Genomic DNA, 19,480 nt, shown 5'->3' on the forward strand with positions numbered 1-19,480 from the left:
CCTGATCGGGGCGGTATTGACAGACCTCCTCAAAAAAAATCAATGCGACGAACCCTTTCGAGCGCCCACAAAGATGGGTGTCGGTAGCCAAGAACGTTGGCAACGCCGTCAAACCAAATTTTTTTTTTTTTTTTTTTTTTTTTTTTGCGGTTGGTACGTGAGCGGTGCGACGTATTGCTTGCATACTTCCAAGCAAATGACGAGGCCAACATAAGATAGTAGGGATCCCACAACACAGTAGAGCGAACCATAGATCGAACTGCTGGTCGCACAGCCCTAAAAAAAAAATTAAAACACAAAACACGTTCACAACAGGCAACTGGAAAGAGATTCACGCACTCCCTAGCAAAGCGAAGAGATTCGCAGTGTTAAATTGGCTTTACCGAATACCCGCCTTGGATTGTTTGAGGCCGTTCGTAGTGTTATGTTGCTAGTTAAGCGCAGGAGAACGGTTTAAGCAAACTGTTTAATAAGTAGCGTACGGGATCAAAGCCGCAGCTATGGCGATTGCTCGTCAGTTCCAAACCCATCAGCGCGTGCCACCTTCTGCGAGCGTGCTCACTGGATGTCCTCTTCTTCTGAGATCAGAAAGCCTCATTGACATCATAACATGCCCCCCTTCTTTTTTGTTTGAAGATAACACAGGGCGATCGCGGCACTTCTCAGTCTCTGTATCGTAGCGGCTTCACCACGACGCGTCGACTTCTTGTTTTTTTTGGTTATCCTGTTGACCTTGTAGACGTGGAAATGTGTTCAAGAGATTCGTCATTTGAAACTGTATGGACATAGTCTTCAGCAGCTTCGTTTGAGACTGTAGGGAAATAGTTTTCAGCAGCTGTATTCGTTTCTGCTGTTCCATGTGCTTCTTTGGTGTGGTACCGGTTGCGCCTGTAAGTCCTCGATGTGTTTCTGCTGCTGCTTGTCCTGGTTCCACTTGTTCTCCTCGGCACGAGACTGCTCCAAAAGGGACTCATACCGCCGGGAGAGTTCCTCTATCTCAACTCGGCTTGCTGGTGCCTCCAAAGTTCTCGCTGTTCCCCCAGTGCCCTCGGTGACATGTTCCATCGAGGCTTCCACTTTTTAGTTTGGCGCCTGTACCAACCATTCTTCAGCCTTGAGATGCTTGTCCTTGAGGAGGCGAAAGCGCTCTTGCAAATGCTGGTTTGCTTGCCACAGCTCTTGCAGCTCCTGCATTGTTTTTTGTCCTACTGCGGCCTGATGCTTCTCGAAGACTGCGAGAGCTCGTCTGGCTGTTGCCCACTCTTCTGTGAGCTGAGCGCACCTGTCCTCCAAACTGCGTTTCTCTTGGGCTGCCGCGTGAAACTCTTCCTGCAGGTTCCTGTGTCTGTATACAATGTGGTTATACCTGTCCAACAGCTGGGAGTGGTCTGTCTTCAGCGCTGATAGTGCTGCCTCACACTTGGCCGCTTCGTCCAGCGCAGTACAGTGCTCGTTCTCCATCTCCTTGGTGGCCTTGACGTGCTGCTCGCGCTGAGTCTTCAACTCCTCCTCGAGGCAATGTCGTGCCTGTTTTAAGTTCTCAGCTAGCTGTTGAAAATGTTTGTTGTCGCTGACGACCATCTCAGCTTGCTCCTCCAGGCAGGAGAGTTTTGACCTCAAAACGTCGGCTTCACTTTTTAGCTTTCCGCTGCGTTTTAGGAGGCTGCTGACTTTCTCGTCTAACCTCTCGCACTCTGTTTCTGTCTTCTCGGTAAAGGAGCTTCCGTCTGCTTCTGTTTGCGACGAATTGTTACACTTAGCAGCATTCTCTCTCTCTCTCAAAGTCTCCGACACCTTTTCGTGTCTCTGCTGCCAGAGGCGACTTTCATTTGCCACGCATCTAATTTTTTCACTCGCATCTTCACAAGAGGATTTCCACTGCTGACTTTCTTGAGCGAGGAGCTCGTTCCTAACTGTCAAGGATGTGACCCGTTCCTGAAACACTGCCAGCATACGGTTCAAGTCTTCCAGCTGACTTGCTTCAAGAGACACTGCAGCTTCTGACGACTGGTTGGTGTGCTCGATGATGCTCCGGGCAAATGCTTCGATGATGCTCCGGACAAATGCCCCGAGATCTTGGAACGGCCACTGGTACCGGTCCTTTAAGTACTGATAGTTTTGCTGAAGTAGATTGAACTGCTCCTCTTTTTTAGCAAGCTGGTTTTCCAGGGCCTCTCTTTTGCGTTTTGCGATGTCCAGCAGCTTCTTGAGGTACTGAAAGGCACTGAACTCTCGTTGTTCGGAATCATTCTGAACTAGCGGCAAGTCCTCGCCACAGTCTTGAAGAAGGACATCCTGCAAGATGCAGTACTCGGCAGAAAACCTTTCGAGCTCAAGCTGAGATGCTTCAAACTTCTCATTCAGGGTGTCCGCTTCCTCCACCTTGGCATCTACAAGCTCCAGCTGCTTTGCCAAATCCCCACTTAGAGAAACTAACTGGGCTTTCAATGCTTCAGACTCCTGATACTTGGCATGAGAAACTTCTGCTTGCTGCGCTTGCATCTTCCCCAGGAGAGCCGAAGCTGCCTTGCACTCGCGTTGAAGGGCCTGCTCACGGCCAAAGCTCGCTTCAATATTTCTCTCGTGCTCCAAAGACATTCGCTGCATTTCTGCCTCTGCCAACACCAACTCTGAAATCAGGCCTTGTCCCTCTTCGGGGCGAGATGCCAGCATGCCCTTTTTTTTCTTTGACCGCCTCTCCAGCTCTGTCCCAGTTTGCGCAAACTTGGTTGCTTTGGTTGATGGAAGAGGCCCAATTGTTATGCCTCCCAAATGGATCGTTTCATTGCGGTCATTGTTCATGGATGAGTTGGAAGTTTCTTCTACTGCAGAAACACGTCGATATCCGTAGATTTTCTGCTGTGTCTGGTTGCACATTCGGGAAAAATGTCCAAATTTTCCACAGGAAAGGCAGTGCTTTCCGTAAGCTGGGCAGTTTCGGGGTTGATGGGAAGTACCACATCTTGAACACGAACTTTGCTGTCGGTTGCTGGATTGGTCTTTTTGTGGTTCGGATGGTTGATACCTTCGTTGCGCTGCCCTGAAGCTAGATGGCTGACGATAGAGTCCATCAACTCTAACTTTGTCTTCAGTTTTCTGAATATCATTCACATGTTTTTTTGAGATTTCAGCTGCTTTACAGGTTGAAATGATCTTGTCCAGGGTTAGGCTCGGTTCACGAAACAATCGTTCGCGTAAGGCCACGTCTCGTATCCCGATGATGATACGATCACCAATGAGCCTGCTTTCTTGAGCTCCGTAGTCGCATTTCTGAGCCTGCAGTTTTAGCTCAGTTACAAATTCGTCAATGGTTTGTTCTGGCTTTTGGCTCATTGTGTTAAAAATGGCTGTCGCTTGTGTGACGCTTTTGTAAGGTGCATAGAGTTTATCAAATTCGTGCAGGATGTAATCTACTGCATTATCTCTTTGCCCGCTTTGACCATCTCCCGTTGTTTGCAGAGGAAAGGTTTCCGTAATTCGTCTTGCCTGCGGTCCAAGGCAGTGAAGCAGAAAAGCTTTCCGAGTTGAGATAGGCTTGGATGCATATTCGCAGGCTGCCTCGAAGATAAGGTACGATGATTTCCACTCCTCCCATGCTCTTGCTGGGTCGTCACCAGGCTGGAACGGAGCCGGCGGTTGTAGGAAAGCAGATGCCATCTTGTTGCTGCTGTTGATTGTTAAACTTAAAATATGGACGTTGAGCTGCTCACCACTTCTGACACCATGTTATGTTGCTAGTTAAGCGCAGGAGAATGGTTTAAGCAAACTGTTTAATAAGTAGCGTACGGGATCAAAGCCGCAGCTATGGCGATTGCTCGTCAGTTCCAAACCCATCAGCGCGTGCCACCTTCTGCGAGCGTGCTCACTGGATGTCCTCTTCTTCTGAGATCAGAAAGCCTCATTGACATCATAACACGTAGGAGCACATCTAGATGGCGCTGCAAGTCAGCAACGTATCGTTACGTATGCTGCCTCTCTCTCTCTCTCTCTTTCTTTCTCTTTTTCTCTCTAGTTCTGGCTTTCAACTTAAACAAAAGTAATAAAGGGGTAAGAACATATAAACATTGGGTACGCCATTTTTTTTTTTAATACACTTTTTGTCGTTTAAAGCCGCGGTCACGCTACTTAGAAGTCATACAAAAGACAATCTGCACAAAGATTCGAACGCGAGACAACGCGAGATTCGTGCTTCGAATGCCGCATAGCAATGCGTTCGTGCAGAAACTTGGCACGTGGCATTCGAACCACGGATATTGCGGTGACTTATTTTCAGACCGTCTTTTGTATGAGGTAAGAGCAGCGTGCACACAGCTTAACGGAAAAATCATGGCGAATTCCACTGGGCGTTTTGGAGCGCGCCGGGATCGGTTGACCAGATCCGGACTGGAGCACACGATCCGAGCGGGGTCGCGCTGCCTGCGGATCCCCTGTTGAATATGAACACTGCTCCGGGATCGGCAGATGCCTTCCCGTCATTCAACTGCCCGGGAATCCCCTTTCCGTGGCCGCCGCGGTCGTTTCGAAGACGTTTTCGCAATCGCGGCGCTAACACGTGTTCGACGCACGAGCGGCAGGAATGGCTCACGCGCTTCTAGCAAAGATTGCCGGAATGCCCGTAGTGCGGCAATTACCTTCTCTTCTCCTTCCTGGAAAACGAACCGGCTGTCGAGCCAAGGGGTAAGCAAGCGGCCATTACGAATTCTTCTGACGTCGAGACAATTTAGGAGCCCAGCCCGCGACGTGCTTCTTCTTCTTCTGTGGCGAGATGGGCGAGATCAGGCGAGATCAGGCGAGATGCCCCACGAAAAAGGAAGTCACGTGTGTGCGCCGAGGGCTGGCCCTGCTGGCTTCCGTTTGAATCCGCCGAAATCGTGGGAGCGACTTCTCTCGGATCCAGATCGAGATCTAGAGCGGGAGCTAATCCAAAACGACCAGTGAAACACGTCGGTCTCGATCCCGATCGCCCAGTGAAATAGGCTCGCTCCAGAAAAGTCGATCCCGGCGCGCTCCAAAACGACCAGTGGAATTCACCATCAGATTTTCAGGCCGGTTCACAGAGCACCGTTTGCTTACGTTGCATTATCTTACAAAAGCTTACGTCGGCTTGCGTAGAGAGCCACCGACATTTTTGCGCTTCGAATGAAGCGTGGCAATCAATTCAAGGTGTAGACTAGCGTCTTAAGAAAACGCAAGGAAACGCTCCTCTGAAACCTGTCTTTACGCTTGCTCATACGCTGTCCGAAATATTTCTTCAAAACCCATTTTCTAAAAAAAAAAAAAAAAAAAATGTTTGTTTTTGTTTTGTTTTGACATTTTTGATAATATAGCCAACAACTAGTTCTATATTTACATTGAAGTATCTTAATTGACCACATATAGGCGCACTATTTATGAACAAGGCACTTGCGTCTATTTTCCCACAGAACACACGATCAATCATTGCGTTGCGTATAAATAACATAGCGAATAACTAGATCAAGAACACGAGTCTCCATACAAATGCAATCTTTACAGATGGTGTCTTCGCGCCAAGACGTTATCTCTGTCCTGTAAACAACTGGAATCATACTGTCGATCGCGGTGATTGGCAATCTGCGTGCTTTGCGGAAAAGCGAACCCTCAGGTTTTCTTCATAAACAGTGCGGTTATTACTCGAGTAAATACGGTATTCACTGGCGGCCATAGCTGTGTGCGCGAACGCTGAGCGCGTGCTGATGGCGAGCTTCCACAGTTCTTTCGCAACGTGCATTCCGCACCATCAAGAGTGCCGGTCTTAGCAGCCTATTGATGTGAGCTCGCTCTGAGCATGCACTCTAAACAGCACCCACAATTACGGCGTCCAGTGAATACTCGTTCCCCGTGTAGGGTCCCACTGCTTATACATCATACAAAATACAGTCCGTAGACATCAGTCACCGCGATACCCATGGTTCGAATGCCGCTTGCCTAGTGTCTCCTTGAACTCGTGGCCATGCGGTATTCGAAGCACGGATCTAGTGGTGACTCGCGTTCGAATCTGTTTAAAGACTGTCTTTTCAATAATGTTTACACGCACTGTGACCCCGGCTTAAGGTTATTTGGGGTGAAACCGAATAGTAGTGAAGATGTTTGATGTTTGTCTTCCCTTTGCCCCTACGTGTATCTTTTTTTTTTTTTTGTTACCGGTAACCGTTGTTTAATCTTATCTTTATGTTATTTTATTCGCAGTAGCCCGTCACACTATAGAGAATTAAGAAAAGCGCTCTCAGGAATAGTCGATTTCTGTTCGTGAAGCTTAGTGCAGCTGTGCAAGCAAGCAGACAACTGACCTTCACGAACGATTTCTTTTTTGTATTTTGTTCTGAGGGCGTTCATTATTCACTTGTCAGATTCATTTGCGCAGCTTGGACTTTATCCTTGTTGGGGAAACATGTTTTATAAATTATGGGATTCGTGACAGATCCAGGCGAAGCGAAGCAATCTGTGCAAACACAGCTAAAGCAATAGTAAAAATGCGCCTACGTTTTTTTTTTCGTTTTTTTTTTATGGTAATTTGTTTTTCCTCCTTTACATTCTCAATAAATGGTTTAGAATAAAAAAGAGGCCCATAATTAAGCTGCATAGAGATTTCTCACAGCTCATAATTTGTAGGGACGGCCTATGAAATGCGTATTATTATTCCTGAAAAAATGCTTGACTAGGCGGGTGAAGACATAAAAGTAATAAGAAAAACGGCTTGGCAAAATAAGAAGAAAATATAAGCTTCGTTAAACGTTTTGAATCGCATTGATCTTTGCTTTGCTTGTGTTGCCTCCCTTTTGAGAGGTGAAACGCAAGCAATTTTTTTATTACTTTTATCTTTAGTTTTTTGCGTCTGGTGTGTAATATAAAAATTAAATTATCGTCTCATCTGTTGCCAAAATGCAAACTTAAGCTCGGTAAGCAAGATATACACATCAGAGGTTTGTGTGTAAAACTGCGTTCAGAAACCGACTATTAGCGACGAGATGTTTCAGTGGCGCCCTCGTCTGGTTACCTTTCGCGACGTTGTGTTCAGCAAGTTCGATGGTGTTTGTAATGGGCATGGTGGAAGCCTGAAATCATAGCGCTCTCAAAGCAACGCTGCCAACACCGTCAAAATTGAAGGTCTTTCATTCCTCTTATTTCCATCGATGAGACATTCTTTGCTGACGTCATAGTCAGCATTCGGCCAATTGTGGTGGGCCGACCACAGCGACGCTTTCGATCGCTCACGTCGCCAATAGCTCGAAAAACATAGACCGATCTCACCAGCCAGTTTGACTACGCCACCGCTGCCGCAATGCATCGAGGGAGCTTTAGTCTTTCTGCACGTGCGACAACCTCGCTGGAGCTATGCGCGTGTGAAGCATGAGGCGGCACGAGCCGTCTTGTGCACTGCTGCCTGCCTCCTGTGAACTAAAGTTATGGCGGCGTCACGCGTGCGCCGAACGCTTGGTGAGATCGGTCTATTTATTCAACTTTTTGTTGGACTAATTAAAATCAATGTGTTCTGGTTCTACCTTGTAGAAGCGGCAATAAGGCGAGAATCATTGGAAACTATATATACATTGTCACATGACTTGTGGGATTTAGAATATTGTACTTTCCGTTTTTTTTTTTTTTTATTAAAGACATTATTGTCTCTCTGTACAAAATGAACTCCACGTTGGTTACATTGCGCCTACCTGACATTCTATCGAGAAAAAAAATCGCACTACCCGGCCAGACTTCGGATTATACAGACCTCTTCAGTACGATATGCATCGTTAACACCAAGAGTAAAGTCAAAATGAACGCCGAAAACTTGATGGCATCTGCGCGGTGCTCTTATTCTTATCTCTGATCAACCAAAATATTATTGGCATAAAGATGTTACTAATGTTTCCTGTATGCATGACAAAAACACTTACACTACATAGAACATAACGAAGTATTAAACCTAATGTTATAAGGGTTTATGTTTGCCGGTGTTTGACTTTTTGTTATTTCGGCTGTCTGATTACGTTCAGCGCTATCAAGATTTCTGACACAAGAGCCTAACTGTGTAAACTGTATTTATCTTCACCAGTACTCAGGAAAGAAAGTCGCTACCTAAAAAATGGAACACTATAAAAAGTAAAGAAATGCTTTCCGTGCTTTTTTTCCGTGTTTTAAATTGCAAATACGGTTTCGTTAAAGGAGCGATGAAACAATTCGTGTACTTTCAGTAAATTCTGCTTAGAATAATTGTTTCACATTTATTACCTGTGAAACACGCGTTAGCTTTTGCTTCGCGCAATAGTAGTCGCAGAAAAAAAAAAAAATCGAGGAAAACCCAAGCAGGGTTTACCCCTTCAACTCGCAGCCAGAACAAGCGGTCACGTGATCTGGTGTCGACTATATGCCGTCAATGGCTGCATTCACATGAATGTGACCGCAGCGCACCGAAGCGAGATTTGACTGTTTTGATTGGTACCCGATGGGCAAAAGAGGAAGAAGTAGGAAAACAGGCAGCGTGCGACTGGTCCCTGTTGGATTCAATGTGCTACTCGATAGTACACTGTAACGATAGCATTCATGCAGACGTATACACCGTTTATCATAGCCACGCGCTGGCGTTGGCAAACCACGGGGTTCGCGTTGAGTTCCACATTCCCGTCATCGCATGCGATTGGGCAAGAGCCACTGCCCTAATGCTTGTCGAGGAGTTGACAAGCAGCGCACGGCCGAAAGAAACGTGCGCTGTCGCGACTGGAAGTCACACGGTTGAGCCACATCGTATAGCCACGACTTAAAACTTAAAAGTCATCAGGGTGTCTGTCTGTCTCACCTCTGAGCCATCGAAGCAGGAAGTGATCCGTGAACTCCTCTTTCCAGATGTCTTGGATACGCCGCTTGAACTGAGAGTGCAGAAAACGGGAACAGTCACCGCATCGCTTGCATCTGGCTTTGAAGCCGATTCAACGCAACCAAATTTCACCGTGGGAAAACACGAAAGTAGGCGAATGGACAATGACAATAATCGTTGGGGTACACTTAAAAATTGGTAGTCATTTTTTTTTTAATTTTAATGTTAAGCTTTCAATTTTTTATTTGTTCTTGCGCGTGTGCACGGCCTTCTGAATTTTGCTCCGAATAACAGAGAATGTCGAGAGTATATTAAAACAAAACTTAAAAAAATGTTTTCATAAATTACGACTAATAAAGCAAAGAGTAACAGAACCCATCCCCTGTGACGATGGAACAATAGCGGGCAGGTCTCCTTTGGGTAAATGTAATTACTAACAACAACAAAAAAATTATAAACGCAAGAACGAAAATAAAAGGTAAACCAAAATTATATAAAAGCGGGGATCATGTCACTTGCAAGAATGCGCCTAGGGTTCTTAAGAAACCCAGATAGCGTCGTGGAGAAAAGATGATTAACAAAACTGTAAAGAAGTACATTTTTGTTCGCATTGTTTTGTTGCTGTTCTCATTTTGGTTCTAGTGACGCTTTTATTGTTGCTCTAATTTATATTGGGGCTACGGTTGTTGCTTTTTTTCTCTCTCTTTGAGAGCAAGCGTTACATAAAAACAAACAAAGCTAATATAGTTCGCCTCCAGCAACAAACCACAGATATCACACGTGACCGCTGATCGCAACACCCTTACTTCCGAAATTGCCGCACGAAAATGAGTCTTCTGATTGATAAGCACTGATCAATCTCAAGATAATTTCCCAACTAATACTGATCGTCATTTCCTCTTTCTCGCAAGTGTTCCGTCCATGGGCCTACCAACCGAAAAGGGGGGGGGGGGGGGGGGGGGGGGGGGGAACTTGAGGTAAAGCGAAGTGTAGAAAAACAAGAAATATTCAAGTGCGTTTTTTTTTTTTTTTTCAGGTTTTCAAAAAAAGTTATAACGAATAACGTAACTGTACGTTACAAAAAAAGTAACAGGTTACCGGTAACGCCGTTACTTATAACGAGTTACCCCCAACACTGCCCACGCGCATAGAGCGGCGTCATGGGATAAAAAGAAGGCGGTTGATAGGTACAGCGAGCACCTATATACCGCCGTAGTCAGCTTAGAGGGAAACGGGGTGCAAGGGGGCTCCCTTTGCAAGGGGCCGTGCGGCATTGCCAGCTGCTCGCAATCATTAGCCAGTCAATGTGACCCTGGCCCACAGCAGACCAGGTATCGAATTGATCATAAGATGATATTTAAAAAAAACATTCCATAAAACAACTTACAACCTCTGCCAGCTGGGTGTTAGGTCTTACTACGAATGCGCTTGCTATCTTGCCAAAAAGAGTACGTCATTTAGGCATAAGATCAACTATTTTTTTTTTGTTTTTTTTTAGTAGCTCCGATTAACTTCATAACGGCTTCGGCGATGGGTCCTGATCGACTGTTTATTTAGTTTATTTATTATTTTATTGTATGAGCAGACGCACCACTATCAGCTGCCAAAATAACCTAAATTAGCTTTATTTCTTTTTTTTTTTTTCTTTATAGCATCTGTTGCAAACGCGGAAGGATGTGAACTGAAGGTCCGATAAAAACACGAAATATTCGGCTTTCCGCGTTCGCTGCCAGTTCAGGGTTGGCGAGAGTTCAGCGAATCCATCTCGTAGCTTTCCGGTTCCGGAAGGGTCGAGCCCTTGGGTTTAAGGCAGTGTTGGCGGTAACGCGTTACAGGTAATGGCGTTACCAGTACCGCGTTACTTTTTTTTTTGGTAACGTAGTAAAGTACTCGTTACTTTTCAAAACCGTAACGGGTAACTTGCTTAGGTGGTTATTTCAAGTAACGTGCAACGTAGTTATATTCCTCGTTACATCTAGTTCACAAAACTTGAAAAAAAAACAGTACGCTTAATTATTTCTTTTCGTACTTCGTTTTACCCGATGTCCAGACGCAGCCAACCTAATAGCACGATGGGACCAATCATAGCGCGTCAATAATAATTGGGGTTGCGGGATATTTAGGCAGTGCGCAGTTGGCCAGCCACTCCAAAGATGTGACGAGTCACTCGCTGTAGATGAGAAATTTAGCCAGTGCAGTACAACCGCTATCTCTTGACTCGGCTTCGTCAGGAGATGGCATACATGTATGCCATATCTCCTGACGAAGCCCAGCCTCTCCGCGAAACTGTCGTAATATATACAATAAATTCCTAGCATAGCAACTCCGAAAGTACGGATCTTTGACTTATTATTATGTATATATATATATATATATCTATATATATATATATATATATATAAAATCGAAATACCCTAAGAGAGGACAAGGGGAGGAGCACGGGAGGAGGAGAGAAGGAGGAGGGGAGGAAGAGAGGGTATGGATAAGGAGGAGGAATATACCCTCCCTCCAGAGCCCTCCCCTCCTACTCCTCGAGAGCTGCGCCCTAATTCGGAGTTACAAGAAGTTGTAAATGTCTCTTTTTTTTTCCACGCAAGAAGTCCCACTTTAGAAAAACCCCAACGCCCACTCCGTGTGTTACTTTTTATCAGTAGCCGTAACGCGTTCCTTTTCTTTTGGGGAAACGTAGGTGTGTAACGCGTTCCTTTATTTTGCAAGTCCCGAGTGGCGTATTCCGTTAGATTTTCTTTTTTTTTTTTTTTCGGTAATGCTTACAACACCGGTTTAACGTTCGAGAGAACGTGATCCATTTTATTTACTATGTTCAGTTCTACCGTAATAATGTAATCGTAGCTCAACAGGCAAGTAGCGCATACCGGCAGCGCGAGATTGCCTCTGATAGAGGTTTAAAGGTTATGCATCAGGAGTCTCCGCGCTCAGCTTCCTCTGCGATTACAGCGAGGGTCAAATTAATTTAATCCACTTTAGAATATATTCTAAACATTACTATCGCGCGCTCCGACACAAAAATAGCACAAAATTGCCATCCGCGTTTGTTTTTTTTTTTTTTCTTTTCTTTTTGTATTGTATTAAGGAGCAAATTTGCCTCATTCAAAAGTTCGAATTCGGAACTTTAATTTTCCTACGGCCCAATTTTTCGTTAATGGGTTTCCGCGTGGACGAGCGGCCCACCAGTCCTGCTCGTCCACGTGGGAACCCATCGCTCTCGAGTTGCTGACTGGCGCCGTCGGTCGTTCGAGCATATTCAGCAAGGTTCGGTAGCGCCATCTGTCGCTCTGCGCCGACGGTAAATGTCGGGAACTTTGATAACTCTGAATGCAAAAGCACCAACTGTCCCATAACGCCAACCAACTGTTGCAGAAGTTGCGCGCGATTTAACTCATAACCATGCCTTCACGAAAACAGGAACTGTATTTACGCTGATAAAATAAATGTATAGACCTTTTCCGCAAGGGCGCCGCCATCTTGAATTGTCGTCACTTCCAGTATGGGCGAAAATATTGTTTTTCCGTCGCCACACCAATACAAGGCATTAAAATATAAGCGTAACCGTCACACAATCTCGTTTTTCCTCCTCTCTATTTTTTTACTATTTACAGGTTGAAACGTATTATTATTTTTTCCACCTATTAGGTGGCTGGGACGCGAGTACACAAAAAAGGTCTATAAAAATTTACAGTTGAAGGTTCTCAGTTCATGGCGTCCGTCTCGTTCGATCTGTCTCGCGCGTCTCCATGCATTGCGTTTCGCGTTCCGCTCCTTCCGCCCACAATTACGAGCTTTAACTTCTTTTTCTTTCTTGCTTTTTGCAACGCCAAGATTTCTCATTCTCGTCTTCTTCCTTTTCGAACACAGTCACACGCTCTCAGGCAAATACTGAACAGATTTCACTCGCGAAGGCCGACCCAAGCATCAAGGATAAAGCAGGGACTGGTGCTCCGCGCGTCACACGCGCACGCCTTCCCCGTATGAAAGATTCGAAGTAAATAACCAAAATAAATTGTTGACGAACGCGCATGCAAGATGCCATTTGTTTTAGGCATTTGCTTTAGAAATGTTATTACTGCTCAAGGCCATCACGTGCGGCGCGTGGAACACCAATCCCTGCATTTTCCTTCATGCTTGGGTAATATAGCAATACGTCCATTGCTTGTGACACGGGTGAAGTGTAAATGAGTCTTGTTTTTAGTTACATTGCCTAGTGTATATAGTTCGCTTATTGTGTAACACCGACGTCCTCAGCTTTTGCCTACGCAAATCGGCCGGGCAGGAATGTATTTTTTTTAGGATGATTAGAGCTCGTATAAAGAGTTATTACAATAAAACGACGATCTCAAGAAGCACCTCAGTGCCCTTTTTAAGCTTTTTCTTCTTTTGTTTTTTTGTGTGCAACTTGAAAGAAGAAAAATGTTGTTGTGGACGTTTGGAGCGTCTGATATAACAAAATAACAAAATAATGAAGAAAATAATTTGTAGTTTGTTTTCTTTCCCTGTTTTGCACAAAACGCCAAAATAGAAAGTTTGCTAATTTACCCAGGCATCAAGGAGAATGCAGGAATGGGAGTTCCACGTGCTACACGCGCACACCTTCCCCGCAAAAAAGATTCGGAGTAAATAACCAAAATAAATCGTTCACGAACGCGCGTGCTAGATGCAATTTGTTTTAGGTATTTGCTTTAGAAAAGTTACTACTGCTGAGGCCAGCACGTGCGGCGCCTAAAACACCAATCTCTGCATTCTCTTTGATGCTTGGGTAATATAACAATAGGCCTATTGTTCATAAAGAAACGCTTTTTTACTTTTAATCTAGGGAGGCTCAACTCTGTACTGAGCCGTACGACACGTTTGCGTTTCATTTTTAACTTCTGGTTGACGCAGATATTAGAGAGTTTTAGTAGATCGTTTTTTCGCCCCGATAACAACACCCGATTACGATACGACGCATGCCCCAGGCCGCCGGAGGGGAGAGGAAGTATCGTTATCAGGGCGAAAAAACGATCTACTAAAACTCTCTATATACGTGGATAGTTTCGAAAAGTAATTGCACCACATAGCTGTATTCGCGTGGTAACTTGCAATGTCGGAGCTTTCAGAACAAAATTTTGAGGCTGAATTAAAGTGAGTTATATCTATTAGTGCTCAGTGTACAGGACTGGAATAGCAGTAACGTTTATAGGAAATAAACCTACGAAATAGCTAACAATTGACGAAGCAGATACTGCTTCCTCTCAGCCCAGATAAAAAAAAACGCAAGAGCAACCAAGGCCCGACCCGATAATTAAAGTCATCTTAACTTTCAACGAATAACCCAGTTTGTAGTTATTTTTCTTTTACCAAAGGATCCAACATTCAAGCAATGTTCGCTAACCAAAAGCTAAAAAAATATTAAATTGTTTTTTATTTAAAAAAAAATCTTGTTTCGTAGATATAAATGTTAAGCGGCGCGACGTTTGCATCGAAGTGATCTCCAGACGTTAAACTTCAAAGTAGATTGACTTCTTGCCGTCAATACATTCATGCGAACAGTTGCTTTAATACCTTGTGTATACCTTAAGTTACTGAGTGCGATGCACTTTTTCTTAGTAAATACTAGTTGTTGTTTCTTATTGACGGGAAATTCTACTGTACGACCGCAAACCGGGGATACATAATGTGCATTACGCAGTGGTAGCATGATCATACCACGGCGGTACGGTATGCTCATTCATAGCCCATAGTCATTCATCCCAGTAACTGCTTGTTCATCGTATAAATATCTAGGAATTCATCTGACATCTGACCTGTCATGGACCACCCATATAACATCTGTCATCACCGATGCTAACCGCACTGTCGGATTTCTTCGCCATAACCTCAGACAAGCTACATCCCCCGTAAAACAACTTGCTTATACTACCTTGGTCAGAACTAAACTAGAATTCGCTTCTTCCATATGGTCACCGTAGCAGGCATACCTAACTAACAACCTGGAATCCGTTCAAAGCAGAGCCCTCCGTTTTATTTATTCCGGCTATTCCCCTTACGCAAGCATATCATGATTTCGCCAATCGGCTAACCTTGACACTCTTTTTCACCGCCGCAGGATGTCTCGTCTTTCTCTTCTTCATCGGATCTTTTATTACAACAGTCATCTCAGACAAAGTTTGTTATCACCTCCTTACCGCATTTTCCCTCGTCTCGACCATTCTTGTAAACTCCGTCCGATTTCATCGTCAACCGTCACTCACCAAATGTCTACTTTACCATTGGCCATTGACGACTGGAACTCACTGCCTGACGTAATTGTTTCCTTATCTGATACTAAGAAATGTTCTGCAGCCATTAGCTTATTTTTCTAACCCACAACTAGATTACAGCGTGTTTTTGTAGATCAATTGTTTTTTTTTTTTTTTAAGTGTTCACTCCCTTGTATAATTCCTCTTGGGCCTTCAAGGAATAAGAAATGATGATGATGATGATGATGATGATGATGATAGCAAAAGAGGCAGAAACTGAACCCTGCAACGCGAGCTTTCTCAAAATTTTCAGGAAAAGTAACTAATGCAACACTAAGAAGCGTTAATGGATTTAATTCAATTACTACTGCATGGTGAATGTTAAGAATTTCAGGTTGGCAGTCCTGCGCTGTCATTCACATATTCCCTCCTCTAAAAACAAGGACAAGAGACGTTGAATTTCAAAGCAGATGAACTTCTTGCCGTCCATACATTCATGCAAACTGTTACTTTAATACCTTTTATATACCTTAAGTTACTGAGTGCGATGTCCTTTTTCTTAGTAAATACTAGTTTTTTGGGTTTTTTTTTGCTCTTTTTCTACAGGGCTGCACTCTAACAAAACGTCCATGCGTCTACTTTCCCGCACAAAACTCGGTGAGCCAATCACCGCAACCTACGGAGGCAGCTCAGCGAATGACGATGCCGGAACATATGTTTACACAAAAAAAAAAAAAAAAAAAAAACGCTGTCTGAGATGTGACATTAAGCAATGCAAAATGTCACGCTTGCATTGCTTGATGTGACAACTCAGACTGCGTTTTTTGGTCGAAATATATGTTTCGGCGCCGTCATTCGCTGAGCTGCCTCAGTAAGTTGCGGTGATTGGCTCTCCGAATGTTGTGCGGAAAAGTAGACGCCCGGGCTTTTCTTAGAGTGTGTTCTCACTGTCTGCGCAGTGCCGACTACTCAATTTCAGTTTGTAAACTGCATACATTCACGGAGCTGACGCACTCACCTCATCAAGGGCTTGCTGCTGCTTTTCACTCAGATCACCGAGGTAACCGCTCATGTCGGCGGTTCTTTGTGCCGGCTAAAGAGGCTACCGCACCTTCCCGCCGCAAATGAGAGAGGCTACCCTCACTGAAGCGACCGCCACCGACGAGACGCGACGAGTAGACGAGATCGCTTGCGAACGAGGAAGTCGAGGAAAGAGAACTCGCGCTGCGCCACGTTTCGTGATTAGCCAATCGAAGGGCGACGTTCAGATAATGCCATTCTTTGGCAAGAAGACAACGGCCTCCCCCGCAAAAAAAAAACGATTAAAACAAAGTTTGTTTTTTTTTTCTTTTTTTCGATGCCTATTCGTAAATGTGACTTATCTCGTGCTCCTAATGAAGATAAAATAGCCATCTTGCTGCTATCTGTCTGAAAGAGCTGTGGCGGTGCTCTACACTGCAAGGAAAAGGAAGAAATTTTGGTTGTTGTTTTTGAGTTAATTAAAAATAACAGTTCTAAAATAGACGAAGGACAAATGACCAAAGTGCACACACGAAGCGGTTTATTACCATGATTTTCACATGCGGATTTATTTCAGACATCATGCGGCTGCTAGGGATTTTAGACCTTCACTACCTCTCTGAAAGGAGAGTGATGCGTGATTTGTTATTTTTACATAAATGTCTCCGCGCTTCTATTAACTAGTTTAAATTAACCTCGTTTGCTTTTATAACTGTACCAAATAGGATTCGTTGCTCCAATCGTCGTTTCTCTGAGCCCAAAAAAACTCGTCTGAGGTGGATATTTTTACGTGTGAAAATTTTAGTATGCGATTACTGCTAAAGCTCTGAGTAAATCACTTTCTTTTTTTCTCTTTTCTACTTTTTTACGGATTTAAATTTGTTCAGCCAGTATTGCTGTTCGAGCTACCTTGTGTGTCTTTCCTTCTTTTTTTTTCTGCTGTTTTACATTGGAGTTGGAGTGGCGCAAAAATATATGTTGTGAGAAAAATCAAAACTAAAAACGTTATCGGATGCAAATCCGATAATGTTTTTAGTTTTGATTTTTCTCACAACATATATTTTTGTGTTACTCAAAACCGTGCACGCTTTTACGTGTTTTATATTTACATCAGAATGCATACGCCTGACAAAAGGTGCGCCCGGCCAATGAGCTTGGGGGTGACCCAAAAGTTAAATAAATAGAATATTTAATGAGTTATTTCATTAATTAATTAACCACGTTGTTTGCAAACGAGGCCGCGCTTCGTCACGCGCACGCGTCCTACGCGTGCGCAAAAGCCAGATTCGCGTGATGTGAAGCGTCCGCGCGTGTGCAGCCCTTACAGCTTAAAGGCCGACGACCAGGCTCGAGATTCTGCAAGGCAGAAGATCCTCCTCACCATGGGGGAGGGGGAAACCGGCAACGGTGGATAGGGTAGAAGGGGGAGAGGAGGAAGCGGGGAAAAAGTGGAAAGCTCGAACTGGTCGTCGACCTTTAAAGGCTCCGCTTTGTTATATACTCCGACTTCGAGCGTAGCAAACGCGGCGTAGTGCGGTGGACACCGGAACTGATTGGTCGCAGATATCAAGTTCCCGTTCGCCGGCCAATCAAAGGCCCACGTTTCCGTGGTACGTTACATTCGAGGCGTAGTCAATGAGTTTGCGGCACTAAGGCATGGTTCCCACAGCCACGTTTTCTTACGTTACGTCACGAAAGCTATACGTCACAAGTCACCGAGACATTTGTGATTCCTATTAAGCGTGCCTACCGGTTTGAGGAGATAGTCTGATACGTGACATTCGAGGCACGAATGTTTCAATAACTTATACAAAGTGCCTTAAAAAAAAAATAATTACAATGTGTTTTCTTTTTTATTCAATAAATAAAATAAGCATCGCCGATCGCCCATTTTCCACTCAAATGTAGGGCTAGACGTCCTAACCAGATACCAAAGCTTCAGCTCGAACCGATACCTTATTGAAAAGTTATAAGTGATTTTCTTAAATCTTAAATGGCAAAATGGGGGCCCTTTTTTTGCCCGTTTTAGATTTCTGGCGCCATAGAGCTCCATGTATTCGACAGCTTCGTCGGTCACCATTTTTCAGTTAAAATTTCCAGAAAATCACTTTATTTTTTTTTTCTTGCTAAATTTCAGCGGTGAATGAGCGTTCAGCAATGCGTAGTTTATTTTGGCGAAAAACAAATTAGGACATTTTTTTTACGTATAGCAATAAAACGAGATTTTTGGGGGGCAGTAACACTGCCGAAAGAAGAGTTCCAAAGCATGAAATGTTAACGTAATAAGCAAAGCCCCGCGTTTCTTAAGTTACCAGTTACTTAGTGCCTGGCTGCTTTTGATTTACCCAGGACATGTTACGGTCACCTTGCGTGTGCACTTTGTTCCTGCGGCGTTCGTAAACATTAGCACTCGTTTGCCTTTCTTTATTTTAGAGCAGCACCATGGATCCCTACAAACCGTAGGGCGCCCTACGGTTTGAAGACCGGTGGCTTCGCCGCGTTTCCATATGAGTTATGCCTTTTTTTTGCGGCCGATTTAAAGAGCCTGGCTGCTCCTTGATACACCCAGTATAGACGCTTTACACACGCGCCAAATTACAGCCGCCATGGCTGACCTTCTCTTGCCTTACCGAGATGCCGAGCAACTGAAACGGTAGTTGACGATCCTCCACACACAAAGGCCGATGCTTTAGCTCGAGGCCGATGCGAATTTTGCGGTCGATTTAAAGAGCCTGGCTGCTCCTTGATACACCCAGTATAGACGCTTTACACACGCGCCAAATTACAGCCGCCATGGCTGACCTTCTCTTGCCTTACCGAGATGCCGAGCAACTGAAACGGTAGTTGACGATCCTCCACACACAAAGGCCGATGCTTTAGAAAAGGACACAGTTGAACCTAATGTGGCAATAACCTGGCCTGCTATGGTAATGATGAAGTGAAATAAACGGAATAAGAGGAAACAAAAACTGAAGGTCAGTTATGGCGGCGTCCATGCACAGCTGCTGCAAAGCGTCTATATTGAGATCCCGAAATATTGAGCTTGCGAAAAATAAGTTGTTTAAAGTATATATATATTTTCTTTTATTTTTATCTTTTTATGTACGAAACCATTTTTTTATTTGCGCTACAAAAGGTGACCATGAGACGAAACAAAAAATCTAGGTTTGTAATAGAGAAGTTTGAACGGCCATTCCTGGTCAACACTAGGCGTGACTATGACAGACAGGGTAGTGTATCGAAAGGAACTCCTCGAAGCCACTGCATCGCAAAGTGGTTTGCGTCTGATCTAAACATTCAAGGCTTGGAATCTGTAAATAAGTCAGGCTGGAAGTTAGAATACCTAATAAACCAGGCTGGAACAAGGTTGGAATTTATAAATAAACCGGAGGTAGTT

The 19,480-nt window shown here is 44.3% G+C and overlaps 1 protein-coding gene across 1 annotated transcript in view; it reads right to left on the reverse strand.

Annotated features, from left to right (window-relative positions):
• Positions 1 to 16,277, reverse strand: part of LOC8038619 (SEC14-like protein 3) — a 60,582-nt gene extending 44,305 nt beyond the window's left edge. The window contains exons 1-2 of the mRNA XM_029976852.4: positions 16,082 to 16,277; positions 8,810 to 8,879 (exon numbers count right to left, since the gene is read on the reverse strand). Of these exons, the coding sequence (XP_029832712.3) occupies positions 8,810 to 8,879; positions 16,082 to 16,135 (124 nt within the window). The 5' untranslated portion in view covers positions 16,136 to 16,277. The remainder of the gene's footprint in view (positions 1 to 8,809; positions 8,880 to 16,081) is intronic.
• Between the last annotated feature and the right edge of the window lie 3,203 nt (positions 16,278 to 19,480).

The sequence above is a fragment of the Ixodes scapularis genome, unplaced genomic scaffold (assembly GCF_016920785.2).
Source record: "Ixodes scapularis isolate PalLabHiFi unplaced genomic scaffold, ASM1692078v2 PGA_scaffold1__304_contigs__length_218370807, whole genome shotgun sequence".
Classification (NCBI taxonomy): Eukaryota; Metazoa; Arthropoda; class Arachnida; order Ixodida; family Ixodidae; genus Ixodes; species Ixodes scapularis.